Raw genomic sequence first — 14,333 nt, forward strand, 5'->3', positions numbered from 1 at the left:
AGCTGATAATACTGGACAGCTGGCAGTGTATATGGAGAACCCTTACAAGATTCCCAAGGACAGCCACCTCAAAAATAGGATTAATCTTGGGAAAACCTGGACCAGTGGCAACCCTATACTACTAGCCTCTAAGGCAAGTGCAGCAGCCACAGAGACATTGCTTAACTGGGACTGGCAACACATTGGCTACAACTGTTGGAGCCAGTGAGTAGCAGTATAACCCTCACTCCATCGCCACCATGCAGAGAATGGATAAGATTTGCCACCCAGATTTTAAGCATATGAAATGGGTCCCACTCCTGCCATAAAACCCTTTGTTAAATTCAAAGTTAACAGAGCTAATAATAGTTAGTCTTGGGACCGAGATGTGAGTTTGAGATATATGTACATCCATCCCATTATTTATGGCAGTATCTATGTACGTTCCCTTTGTGCAGGGATTTGAAGCTCTAGCTGGGAACCCTGAAACAATGTGATTTCAAACTTTTATTCCCAAAAATACTTTATTTATAACAATATATCCATTATCTATAACATAATCAAAAAATACTGCTATACATTTTTACATTTTTTAATAAAAAGATTTATAATATTCTCTTCCATTTACGAAGGGAACATATCTAATTCCTTTGAGAATAAAACATAACATTCAGGTTAAAGTTACATCATCTCCAATTTGGATGAATTGTGATAAAGCTGAACACCACAAAATATACAGGTGTCTGAAAAAGCTTTTCTTGATAATCTTTAGTGGAACATTCCTTTTAAATCTCTCATAGTTCTGTCGATCCCTCTCCACAAAAGTAATGTATATTTAACACTGCACATTCAAAATACAGGACTTTAAAATTCTTTAATGGCCAAGATCAAGGCTACTGATCTTCCTGTCTAAAGAGGAGCAAAAAACCCTAAATCCAGAAATGAATGGGCAAACAGATACTATTAAGTCTGTGATAACTATTAGAACCTCTGTTTGTTAGGGTGAGTTCCATATGGGACAGCTTTATTGCTCAAACTCTGTTCCAACTCAGATGATCTGAAACATTTGAGAGGTGCTGCAAAGTACATCTGTCATCTTACCTAGTGTTTGTTGTCCCCATAGATACTTTTCATTCTTAGGACTGATAACATAGTGCTAGCTCTAGGTTTTTAGCTTCCTTGATTAAAATAGAAAGCATCCATTGTTTCAGGCTACAGCCACTCAGACAAGAATCACTAAATAATTTGCTGCCCTAGGCAACTATCTCTAAATTTATGGTAATCAACTTTGCATTGATAGATCTGTAACTGCTTGGTTTTGCAGCAACACCTCCAAAGAGATGTGTTGGCTTTTGAGAATCAGTTTAACCAAACAATTATAATCTATGGTAGTTATTTCACAAAGTATTTTTTTTTAAATAAGTGTTGCCTACAATATTGTATCATTGGATGGATGGGGAAATGGAGCCTGAGTCTTCATCAATATTACCATCTTCAAGACAGTGACACTCCTACTTGTAATCCAGTGTAACAGGATAATGAGGTATGGGTGTATTCACTGGCTACTCAACTACATGCTGATTTGCAAAAAGGTTTACTCTCCAGACAGAGGCAGAGCCACTTCTTACATTCTGCGATGAGAAACAAAAAAGGGCTGACTACGTTCCCAGAGCCGGCTTTGTGCAATTGTGCTTTCTCCCCACTTCCCTCCAACAATCTGTTGCTAAGTTCTATGCACATATTTTTGCTGTGTGTGTGTTTTAAAATGGCAAAAAACATAGTCCTGTGAACATGAAAACTTCATATACACCATATGGAGTGATGTGATATAACAGGGATATGTACATCACATTTTAAAATACAGAACTCCGGAGACACTTTTTTCCATAGCTGAAGTGACAATCAAAATACATTCACAGATAACTACACTGATACCAAGAGGTATGACATTTTTGTTTAACTGCTATCTCCTACAAAGCCAAATGCAAATAGTGTGACTGCAAGAAAGGAGACACAGCAGAAGTTGTGTTTTATATTCTTAAATCACAAAATGTACACAAAGGACACCATTCAGTGGTCCTCCTGTAAGAGAAAAACTATCCTTTTGTTTTTTCAGCTAGAATTGTGCTATATAACTCTGTCTTTTGAATTAATTGTTCTGCTTTGTTGTAACACTGTGGGCCTGATTCTGTTATATTGTAGCCCCTTTCTGACACTCTAATGGTCTATACAGTGGGCTACACCATTACAGCCACTTGTGGCCATTGGTAGTGGAATCCCAGAATATGGGAAGTACAAAAGCAACAAACCCATCTTTACCTCTCTTCTTAGTTCCTACACTAAGCATAGCTCAGTAGTGGGTGAGGGGTCAGGAGGGGAAGAGAATAAGGGACTTGTGTGTAATATTTTCTTTTCCTCCTCTTGGATTTCTGTCTTCCTTTCACTGTAGGGTATGAGACTTTAATGACAGCAAGATTCACATTTTATCTGTCAACATGAAAGGCAACTCAAATCAAAAGCATGCAAGATGTCCCTTTTAAAACATTCCTGCTGTGTGGACTTCTGTTTTATTAGCAGTGGTTCATGATGGGTGCTGATTAAAATCAGAAAAACTGCAATAGGATTAAAGTCAATGACTTCATCTTAGGTTTGATGCACCATCACAAGAATCTATATCTTATTACTATATTATTCTCCTCCTAAAACTTGTTTTCCTGATTATTTACCAAAGTGCCACAAAGAGATATAAGTAATGTAAACAGGCCTTCATTTTATTTCATGATTAAATCTGACCCTACTATCTTCATAATACCACACTAGGTTTTTGTCTTCACTGTAAAGAACTTAAGGTATTTCTAGAGAAATGGGATGTTGGCAGGAAGGTCTGCACTCTCTCTTGCTACCACTGTCACTATGACACAACCCAGGGCAGATCTCTTGCTACTTAAAAATGATTTTCCTCCAGAATGGACAAATGTTTATGAGAGGAGAAAGGAATTCAAAAGAGGGGTCTCGATGTGGGAGCCAGATCAAGTCCAAAGGCAGCAATGCAAAATTAAACAGAAATAATTCTCAATAAGAAGAGATGTGCAACTTCAGATACACAGAGCACGCTTCACCAAAATTACGTACAATACTTTGCTTTGGGGAAATAAGACACTGAAAATAGTTCACTGGTCTGCGTGTTGCCTTCAGTGCTACAGGACTGTACAAACACAAAAAATGGACTTCACTCCTAAATATATGAATGTACTTCATGCAGGTTGCAGTTTTATAGAGATCCTTCATATACGTTATGCATAACTTCATGCCTACATTATTTAGGTAGTGGCAATACACCATGCTGAAAATACAGCTTTCTCATTCCCCTGAAATGCCTTAGGCAGATTCATAGATTCCAATGCATTAGCAAAAATTCCAGCTGTTGGCTGCTCTAAGTATTTCATAGTAACAGCTGTCAGTGCTGTGTGAAAATAACTTAAATAAAATCCCTGTGGCAACTTTCTCAAAAATCCTACCCTCCCTCACCAAGTCATCATCTTCTTTTTAAATAAGAATTACAACTGGCTGTTGGACAATTAAATATCAAATCAAAACAAGAAGGAAGATAGGTCAAAAACTAAAAGATAATATTGCAACATATAAGAAAGAATATATTAAACTCTTCTTCTGGATTTGGTGTACATTCCCCTTCCTTACTTCTTTTTCTTCCTTTCCTGAACACAACGGGGACAGAACCTAGGACAGAAAAGCATAGTATTAAGCTTCAACAGATAAATATTTTGCCTGGGAGCTCTTCACTATTTTGGAGGAAGAGAAAATAAAATCAGCTATATGGACGTCAATTTCTTTTGTTGACGCTGTAATATTACAGAGCACAAATCTGGGGGAAAGACATTTAATTGCGATGGGTCCAGGAAATTTGAACAACTAGCAAAAGAGTTAGGGTGTTTGGAGGGTAAAAGTGGCAGAAGGGGGATCCTCAGCCTCGTTTTAAAACAAAGTTGGTTTTAGTTATCTGAACAGAAAAAAACTGAATTTTTTTAAGTGTGAAGACACCTCCTTGCCATAACTTGTATGTTCTTAAAAAACAGATGAACCAGATAAATTACCCCTTCTCTTTAAGATGAGACCACACACACAAAAAATAGCTCAAAGGGAAAATATATCATAAAAGTTACAAGCTCCCAAGAACAGGGTGGAAAGTACAAACATACTCGCTCAATTTTAACGATAGCACTGCAGTTGCTACTCAATTATATAGTACATATGCCATGCAGGAATGTGATGTACATACAGCTGTGCAAATACATGTTTTGTTTGTAAACTGTTTTGATTAGGCTGATATATTGTAAATGCTTGCAACCTGAAATATCTGTTAGGGCTTTACTCTGAGGGCTGGTCTACACTAACTCTATAAGTCGACCTAAGTTACACTAGTTCAATTACGTAAGTTATGTGACCAAAGTCCATGTAACATAGAATTATAGAAAATTAGGGTGAGAAGGGACCTCAGGAGGTCATCTAGTCCAACCCCCTGCTCAAAGCAGGACCCAATCCCCAACTAAATCATCCCAGCCAGGGCTTTGTCAAGCCTGGTCTTAAAAATATCTAAGGAAGGAGATTCCACCACCTCCCTAGGTAACACATTCCAGTCTTTCACCACCCTCCTAGTGAAAGAGTGTTTCCTAATACCCAACCTAAACCTCCCCCACTGCAACTTGAGACCATTACTCCTTGTTCTGTCATCTGCTACCCCTGAAAACAGTCCAGATCCATCCTCTTTGGAACCCCCTTTCAGGTAGTTGAAAGCAGCTATCAAATTCCCCCTCATTCTTCTCTTCCGCAGACTAAACAATCCCAATTCCCTCAGCCTCTCCTCATAAGTCATGTGTTCCAGTCCCCTAATCATTTTTGTTGCCCTCCGCTGGACTCTCTCCAATTTTTCCACATCCTTCTTGTATTGTGGGGCCCCAAACTGGACACAGTACTCCAGATGTGGCCTCACCAATGTCAAATAGAGAGGGACAATCACGTTCCTCGATCTGCTGGCAGTGCCCCTACATATACATCCCAAAATGCCATTGGCCTTCCTGGCAACAAGGGCACACTGTTGACTCATATCCAGCTTCTCGTCCACTGTAACCCCTAGGTCCTTTTCTGCAGAACTGCTGCCGCCGAGCCATTTGGTCCCTAGTCTGTAGCGGAGCATGGGATTCTTCCGTCCTAAGTGCAGGACTCTGCACTTGTCCTTGTTGAACCTCATCAGATTTCTTTTGGCCCAATCCTCTAATTTGTCTAGGTCCCTCTGTATCCTATCCCTACCCTCCAGCGTATCTACCACTCCTCCCAGTTTAGTGTCATCTGCAAACTTGCTGAGGGTGCAATCCACACCATCCTCCAGATCATTTATGAAGATATTGAACAAAACCGGCCCACGGACTGACCTTTGGGGCACTCCACTTGATACCGGCTGCCAACTAGACATGGAGCCATTGATCGCTACCCATTGAGCCCGACAATCTAGCCAACTTTCTATCCACCTGAGAGTCCATTCATCCAGCCCATACTTCTTTAACTTGCTGGCAAGAATACTGTGGGAGACCGTGTCAAAAGCTCTGCTAAAGTCAAGGAACAACACATCCACCGCTTTCCCCTCATCCACAGAGCCAGTTATCTCATCATAGAAGGCAATTAGATTAGTCAGGCATGACTTTCCCTTGGTGAATCCATACTGACTAATCCTGATTACTTTCTTCTCCTCTAAGTGCTTCAGAATTGATTCCTTGAGGACCTGCTCCATGATTTTTCCAGGGACTGAGGTGAGGCTGACTGGCCTGTAGTTCCCGAGATCCTCCTTCTTCCCTTTTTTAAAGATGGGCACTACATTAGCCTTTTTCCAGTCGTCCGGGACTTCCCACGATCGCCATGAGTTTTCAAAGATAATGGCCAATGGCTCTGCAATCACATCCGCCAATTCCTTCAGCACTCTCGGATGCAGCGCATCTGGCCCCATAGACTTGTGCTCATCCAGCTTTTCTAAATAGTTTCGAACCACTTCTTTCTCCACAGAGTGCTGGTCACCTCCTCCCCATGCTGTGCTGCCCAGTGCAGTATTCTGGGAGCTGACCTTGTTCGTGAAGACAGAGGCAAAAAAAGCATTGAGTGTGTTAGCTTTTTCCACATCCTCTGTCACTAGGTTGCCTCCCTCATTCAGTAAGGGGTCCACACTTTCCTTGACTTTCTTCTTGTTACTAACATACCTGAAGAAACCCTTCTTGTTACTCTTAACATCTCTTGCTAGCTGCAACTCCAGGTGTGATTCGGCCTTCCTGATTTCACTCCTGCATGCCCGAGCAATATTTTTATACTCTTCCCTGGTCATTTGTCCAACTCTTCCACTTCTTGTAAGCTTCTTTTTTGTGTTTAAGATCAGCAAGGATTTCACTGTTAAGCCAAGCTGGTCGCCTGCCATATTTACTATTCTTTCTACACATCGGAATGGTTTGTCCCTGTAACCTCAATAAGGATTCTTTAAAATACAGCCAGCTCTCCTGGACTCCTTTCCCCCTCATGTTATTCTCCCAGGAGATCCTGCCCATCAGTTCCCTGAGGGAATCAAAGTCTGCTTTTCTGAAGTCAAGGGTCCGTATTCTGCTTAGGTCGACTTACAGTGGCGTTTACACTGCGCTATGTTCATGGCAGATGCTCTCCCGGTGACATAGCTTCCACCTCTGGGGGAGGTTAAGTACAGAGATTGACGGGAGAGTGCTCTCCCATCGACTTAGTGCGTCTTCACCAGACCCGCTGAATTGACACTGCTGCATCGATTAGCGGTGCTGATTTAGCTGGTAGCATAGATATGGCCTAAGCCTATTAAAATCTATGGGAGTTTTGCCATGGACTTCAATGGAAGCAGCCTTTAGAGATGAGAATAGATGTTTCCTAATGTATCGTGTACATCCACACAAATACAATTCCCTAACAACGTATGTTACAAGCCTGCATCTCATCCAGTGCAGGGTACTGGACTAGATGACCTCTTGAGGTCCCTTCAAGTTGTATGATTCTATGATTTCTATATTAGTGAGAGCAAAATTCATGCATCAAGACTGATTAAGGTGTCAGAATTTAATTTTCTTCATGATTGGAGAGAGGCAGTCAAGAAGAGAATCAACAAACAGAACCTGTGCCTCCAAAACCAGGAGACCAAAGCCCTGAGCTAAGTGGGGAAGTGGGATACCAGGAGGAAGCACGAGCAGGAGAGCGCAAAAGGGGAGGGCTCCTGCCTCATACTGAGAAAGCAGGACAATCAGCGAGTTATCTTAAATGCTTATACACAAATGCAAGAACCCTGGGAAACAAGCAGGGAGAACTGGAAGTCCTGGCACAGTCAAGGAATTATGATGTGATTGGAATAACAGAGACTTGGTGGGATAACTCACATGGCTGGAGTACTGTCATGGATGGATATGTTCAGGAAGGACAGGCAGGGCAGAAAAGGTGGGGGGAGTCGCACTGTATGTAAGAGAACAGTATGACTCCTCAGAGCTCCAGTATGAAACTGCAGAAAAACCTGAGAATCTTTGGATTAAGTTCAGAAGATTGAGCAACAAGGTGATGTGGTGAGAGTCTGCTATAGACTACCAGACCAGGGGGATGAGGTGGACGAGGCTTTCTTCTGGCAACTAACAGAAGTTACTAGATCGCAGGCTCTGATTCTCATGGGGGACTTCAATCACCCCCATATCTGCTGGGAGAGCAATACAGTAGTGCACAAACAATCCAGGAAGTTTTTGGAAAGTATAGGGACAATTTCCTGGTGCAAGTGCTGGAGAACCAAGTAGGGGCAGAGCTCTTCTTGACCTGCTGCTCACGAACTGGGAAGAATTAGTAGGGGAAGCAAAAGTGGATGGGAACCTGGGAGGCAGTGACCATGAGATGGTTGAGTTCAGGATCCTGTCACAAGGAAGAAAGGAGAGCAGCATAATATGGACCCTGGACTTCAGAAAAGCAGACTTTGACTCCCTCAGGGAACTGATGGGCAGGCTCCCCTGGGAGAATAATATGAAGGGGAAAGGAGTCCAGGATTACTGGCTGTATTTTAACGAATCCTTATTGAGGTTGCAGGAACAAACTATCCCGATGTACAGAAAGAACAGTAAATATGGCAGGCGACCAGCTTGGCTTAACAATGAAATCCTTGCTGATCTTAAACACAAAAAGGAAGCTTACAAGAAGTGAAAGATTGGACAAATGACCAGGGAAGAGTATAAAAATATTGCTCGGGCATGCAGAAGTGAAATCAGGAAGGCCAAATCACACTTGGAGTTGCAGCTAGCAAGGGATGTTAAGAGTAAAAAGAAGGGTTTCTTCAGGTATGTTAGCAACAAGAAAGTCAAGGAAAGTGTGGGCCCCTCACTGAATGAGGGAGGCAACCTAGTGACAGAGGATGTGGAAAAAGCTAACACACTCAATGCTTTTTTTGCCTCTGTCTTCACGAACAAGGTCAGCTCCCAGAATACTACACTGGGCAGCACAGCATGGGGAAGAGGTGACCAGCACTCTGTGGAGAAAGAAGTGATTCAGGACTATTTAGAAAAGCTGGATGAGCACACGTCCATGGGACCGGACGCACTGCATCCGAGGGTGCTAAAGGAGTTGGCGGATGTGACTGCAGAGCCATTGGCCATTATCTTTGAAAACTCATGGCGATTGGGGGAGGTCCCGGATGACTGGAAAAAGGCTAATGTAGTGCCCATCTTTAAAAAAGGGAAGGAGGAGGATCCTGGGAACTACAGGCCAGTCAGCCTCACCTCAGTCCCCAGAAAAATAATGGAGTAGGTCCTCAAGGAATCAATTCTGATGCACTTAGAGGAGAGGAAAGTGATCAGAAACAGTCAGCATGGATTCACCAAGGGCAAGTCATGCCTGACTAATCTAACTGCTTTCTATGACGAGAGAACTGGCTCTGTGGATGAGGGGAAAGCAGTGGACGTGTTATTCCTTGACTTTACCAAAGATTTTGATACAGGTCTCCCACAGTATTCTTGCCAGCAAGTTAAAGAAGTATGGGCTGGATGAATGGACTCTCAGGTGGACAGAAAGCTGGCTAGATCATTGGGCTCAACGAGTAGTGATCAATGGCTCCATGTCTAGTTGGCAGCTGGTATCAAGCAGAGTGCCCCAAGGGTCGGTCCTGGGGCCAGTTTTGTTCAATATCTTCATTAATGGAGGATGGTGTGGATTGCACCCTCAGCAAGTTTACAGATGACACTAAACTGGGAGGAGTGGTAGATACGCTGGAGGTTAGTGATAGAATACAGAGGGACCTAGACAAATTAGAAGATTGGGCCAAAAGAAATCTGATGAGGTTCAACAAGGACAAGTGCAGAGTCCTGTACTGAGGACGGAAGAATCCCATGCACTGGTACAGACTAGGGAGTGAGTGGCTAGGCTGTAGTTCTGCAGAAAAGGACCTAGGTGTTACAGTGGATGAGAAGCTGGATATGAGTCAACAGTGTGCCCTCATTGCCAGGAAGGCCAATGGCATTTTGGGCGGTATAAGTGGGAGCGTTGCCAGCAGATCAAGGGACGTGATCATTCCCCTCTATTTGGCATTGGTGAGGCCTCATCTGGAGAACTGTGTCCAGTTTTGAGCCGCACACTACAAGAAAGATGTGGAAAAATTGGTGAGAGTCCAGCAGAGGGCAACAGAAATGATTAGGGGACTGGAACACATGACTTATGAGGAGAAGCTGAGGGAACTGGGATTGTTTAGTCTGCGGAAGAGAAGAATGAGGGGGGATTTGATAGCTGCTTTTAACTACCTGAAAGGGGGTTCCAAAGAGGATGGATTTAGACTGTTCTCAGTGTTACGAGATGACAGAATGAGGAGTAATGATCTCAAGTTGCAGTGGGGGAGGTTTAGTTTGGATATTAGGAAAAACTTTTTCACTAGGAGGGTGGTGAAGCACTGGAATGGCTTACCTAGGGAGGTGGTGGAATCTCCTTCCTTAGAGGTTTTTAAGGTCAGGCTTGACAAAGTCCTGGTTGGGATGATTTAGTTGGGGATTGGTCCTGCTTTGAGCAGGGGGTTGGATTAGATGACCTCCTGAGGTCCCTTCCAACCATGATATTCTATGATTCTACTTACCATTTTCCTTTTGGTTTTGTGGTGAGGTCCACACAAGCGAAGTGAAACCACTCAATTGGACACTGCAGTTCAGGAAAAAAAGAAAGAAGAGAGACACTTAGGATTTTGCACATGTAAAACTAGGAAAGGATGGCCTACTAATGCAGGTTATTTCATCAAATGTATTTGTGCTGTGAAGTTGTGCAGGGCACTGTAAGAACAGATATACAGAGTGTACCTTCAAAAAATATAAGCCATCTTCATAGAATTACAGAAATGTAGGGCTGAAAGAGCCCTTGAGAAATTAAAGTCCAGTCCCCCGCACCATGGCAGGACCAAGTAAACCTAAACCACCCTTGACAGGTGTTTGTCTAACTTGTTTTTAAAAGCTTCCAATGATGAGGACTCCATGAACTCCTTTGGAAACCTATTCCAGAGTTTAACAACCTCTATAGTTAGAAGGTTTTTTCTAATATCTAACCTAAATATCCCTTGCTGCAGATTAAACCTATTACTTTTTTCCTACCTTCAGTGGAGATGGAGAACAATTGAACTCTGTCCTCTTTCTAACAGTCCTTCACATATTTGAAGACTGTTATCAGATCCCCCCTCAGTCTTCTTTACTCAAAACTAAACATGCCCATTTTTTTTTAACCTTTCCTCATAGTCCAGGGTTTCTAAACCTCTTATCATTTTTGTTGCTCTCCTCTGGACTCTCTCTAGTTGGTCCTCATCTTTCCTAAGGTGTGGGGGACACAGTACTCCATCTGTGATCTCACCTGTGCCAAGTAGAGTGTGACAATTACCTCCCATGTCTCACATACTGTTAATACAGCCCAGAATATTAGCCTTTTTCATTACTGCATCACGCTGTTGACTCATATTCAATTTGTGATCCACTCTAACCCCCCTGATTTTTTTCAGCAGTACTACCACCTAGCTAGTTATTCCCCATTTTGTAGTTGTGCATTTGATTTTTCCTTCCTAAGTGAAGTATTTTGCACTTGTCTTTATTGAATTTCATCTTGTTGAATTCAAACCAATTCTCCAATTTGTCAAAGTCATTTTGAATTTTAAACCTGTCTTCCAAAATGCTTACGAACCCACACCCCCTCCGAATTTGGTGTCATCTGCAAATATTATAAGCATACTCTCCACTCCACTACCCAGGTCATTAATGAAAATATTGAAGAGAACTAACCAGGATGGACATCTGCTGGACCCCATTAGATACACCCTCCCATTTGACAGCAAACCATTGATAACTACTCTTTGAATATGGTCTTTCAACCAGTTGTGCACCCACCTTATAGTAATTTCATCTAGACCACATATCCTTAGTTTGCTTATGAGAATGCCGTGTGGAACTGTAGAAAAGCCTTACTAAAATTAAGATATATCACATCTACTTCTTTCCCCCATCCACTATAGATATTCAAGTGACACCATTATAGGACCTAATCACATCAGCCATGCCATCAGGGGCTCGTTCACCTGCACATCTACCAATGTGATATATGCCATCATGTGCCAGCAATGCCCCTCTGCCATGTACATTGGCCAAACCTGACAGTCTCTATACAAAAGAATAAAAGGATACAAATCTGACATCAGGAATCATAACATTCAAAAACCAGTAGGAGAACACTTCAACCTCCCTGGTCACTCAGTAACAGACTTAAAGGTGGCAATTTTGCAACAGAGAAGCTTCAGAAACAGACTCCAATGAGAAACTGCTAAACTGGTATTAATTTGCAAATTAGATACCGTTAACTTGGGCTTGAATAGAGACTAAGAGTGGCTGGGTCATTACATAAATTGACTCTATTTCCCCATGTTAAGTCTATTTCACCTTCTTGTCAACTGTGTGAAATGGGCCATCTTGATTATCACTACAAAAGTATTTTTTTTCTCCTGCTAATAATAGCTCATCTTAATTAATTAGCCTCTTAGAGTTGGTATGGCATCTTCCACCTTTTCATGTTTTCTGTATGTATATATATCTTCTTACTATATGTTCCATTCTATGCATCTGATGAAGTGGGTTGTAGCCCATGAAAGCTTATGCTCATATAAATTTGTTAGTCTCTAAGGTGCCACAAGTACTCCTAATATTAATTGTGTTGAGTATCTTGTCATCATTAACCTTTTTAGTGAAGAATAAAGCAAAATAGGCATTAAGTACCTCAGCTTTCTAGATGTCATCAGTTATTAGTTCCCCTTCCCTGCTAAGCAGAGGACCTACACTTTCCTTTGTCTTTCCCTTGCTCCTAATGTATTTAAAGAACCTCTTCTTATTGCATTTTATGTCCCTTGCGAGGTATAACTCATCTTGGGCACTTACATCGGGATTGTCACAGCCAATCATTTCTCCATAGGACACCTGGTGGCACAAGCAATATGTGGGCTCATTGGGATCCACTGGCATGTCTAGGACATCCGAGGGGTGAACAGACAGGATGGCATCAGCAAACTCAGAACTGTGGAAGAAACAATACTATTGAATATTCAGTGAGAGCAAATTACTTTTGCTCATTTAAAACTGAATATTTCATAGATAACTAGTTTCACTTGAAAATTTAGCTTTAAATATGTCTTAAGCTTAAAATCAATTATGAAGGTTTAGGAAATATATTAATTAAAAATACAAATGGATTTGGATAATTTTAAGCATTGGTCAAAGCAAAATTATATGAGGTTTAATGTAAAGAACTGGAAGAATAATTTGCAGCATACAATACATACAAAAAGGGGAGTACTACTTAGATAGCAATGATAAGCATAGAAAAATTGAGTTGATGACCAACTAGAAACAGGAATGTGTCTATCCTTTTCAGTAGTAGCTTAAAAATCGTATTTCTATCAGAAAATTTTGAACTCTGGTTTCAAGTAACAGCCAAGATTGCTACAACTGAAAGAATGCAATATTTATCTTTCCAGTTCATTTATTCATGCATTTGGCAGTATTTTGCATATAAACAGTTGCTGAAAAGACCATTATACACATTAACAGGAACAATACAAGCCTTATAATTTTTAAAATAATGTTTTTATGGTATCATGTAATGCTATTTAAGGATGCTTTATAAGAAACTGGAATTATTTTTGTCATCACTTTCAAAACATTCAAATTGACACTGTCCTGGATTAGGTGACTCAAGATTATTTAGGATACCTACCCTATGATGTAGAATACCAGGAAATGATTCCAAGAATGCCCCAGGATTTCTGGGAGAGTGATGCAACATCAAATATACCTCAGAATGAGTAGGTCACCATTTTCTGCAAGCCAACTCAGTGTAAACTAATACAAATGGCCACACACAAAAATGCTAAGCTACTTTTCTTTACGTTAGCAGAAAGCAATGGAGACTGCATTCCTGCCACCTCAGATACAGATACTGTTCCAGCCATATTAACTCCTTGCTCAGTGTATGAGAACTTAATAATTCAAAGATATCTTGACACTGGTGCCAGGAGAAAGCGTGAAGAGAGGACATATTTAAAATGGAGTCTGAGTAGAAGAATGCTCTGGGAATACAAACTGTTCAGCTGGAAGTATCATCGAAAGGGCCAGGAAGGTTTGACTTAGTATTTTATAAATTTACAAAGCTTTTCCATAAAGCCATGAAAGCTGTAACTGTTTATCTCTTACCCTCCCTTTAGTTTTTTCTTCTTTGGAGTATCTTCTTCTGATGTTCGCCTGCCTCGGCCCCGGGAACTTCTCTTGTCCTTTTGACTTCGTCCCTCTGAAAGCCAGAATTATTTCAAATTAAGGGCACCCCAGAAAAAGCACTGGATGCTTTTTTTGTGTGCATCTATTATTTTAAACTTCTGTTTTGCAGACTCTTTATGTACAAGGCTCTTTGGATATTAAAAATATGTATGATTTACACATACTATATCACACACAGTGCCAACTTCTGTTCTGGATTGCAGCTTGTTCGGCCCCATAACACAAGTCAATAGAATTGCACACGAGTCACCTGGAACTTGGCCTGGTACTGTATATTCAACGAATCATTTAGTAAAAGAGTGCTTTAAAAATAGAATCATAGAATATCAGGGTTGGAAGGGACCCCAGAAGGTCATCTAGTCCAACCCCCTGCTCGAAGCAGGACCAATTCCCAGTTAAATCATCCCAGCCAGGGCTTTGTCAAGCCTGACCTTAAAAACCTCTAAGGAAGGAGATTCTACCACCTCCCTACACTCAACATCT

At 41.3% G+C, this 14,333-nt stretch overlaps 1 protein-coding gene across 1 annotated transcript in view; it reads right to left on the reverse strand.

The window, feature by feature from the left end:
- Positions 1–601: 601 nt before the first annotated feature.
- The window catches only part of ING5 (inhibitor of growth family member 5), a 53,308-nt gene continuing 39,576 nt past the window's right edge, over positions 602–14,333 (reverse strand). The window contains exons 5-8 of the mRNA XM_084639226.1: positions 13,770–13,863; positions 12,459–12,594; positions 10,136–10,197; positions 602–3,717 (exon numbers count right to left, since the gene is read on the reverse strand). Coding sequence (XP_084495352.1) covers positions 3,675–3,717; positions 10,136–10,197; positions 12,459–12,594; positions 13,770–13,863 — 335 coding nt within the window. The 3' untranslated portion in view covers positions 602–3,674. The remainder of the gene's footprint in view (positions 3,718–10,135; positions 10,198–12,458; positions 12,595–13,769; positions 13,864–14,333) is intronic.

Source organism: Lepidochelys olivacea (assembly GCF_965140295.1).
Source record: "Lepidochelys olivacea isolate rLepOli2 genome assembly, chromosome: 9".
Classification (NCBI taxonomy): Eukaryota; Metazoa; Chordata; order Testudines; family Cheloniidae; genus Lepidochelys; species Lepidochelys olivacea.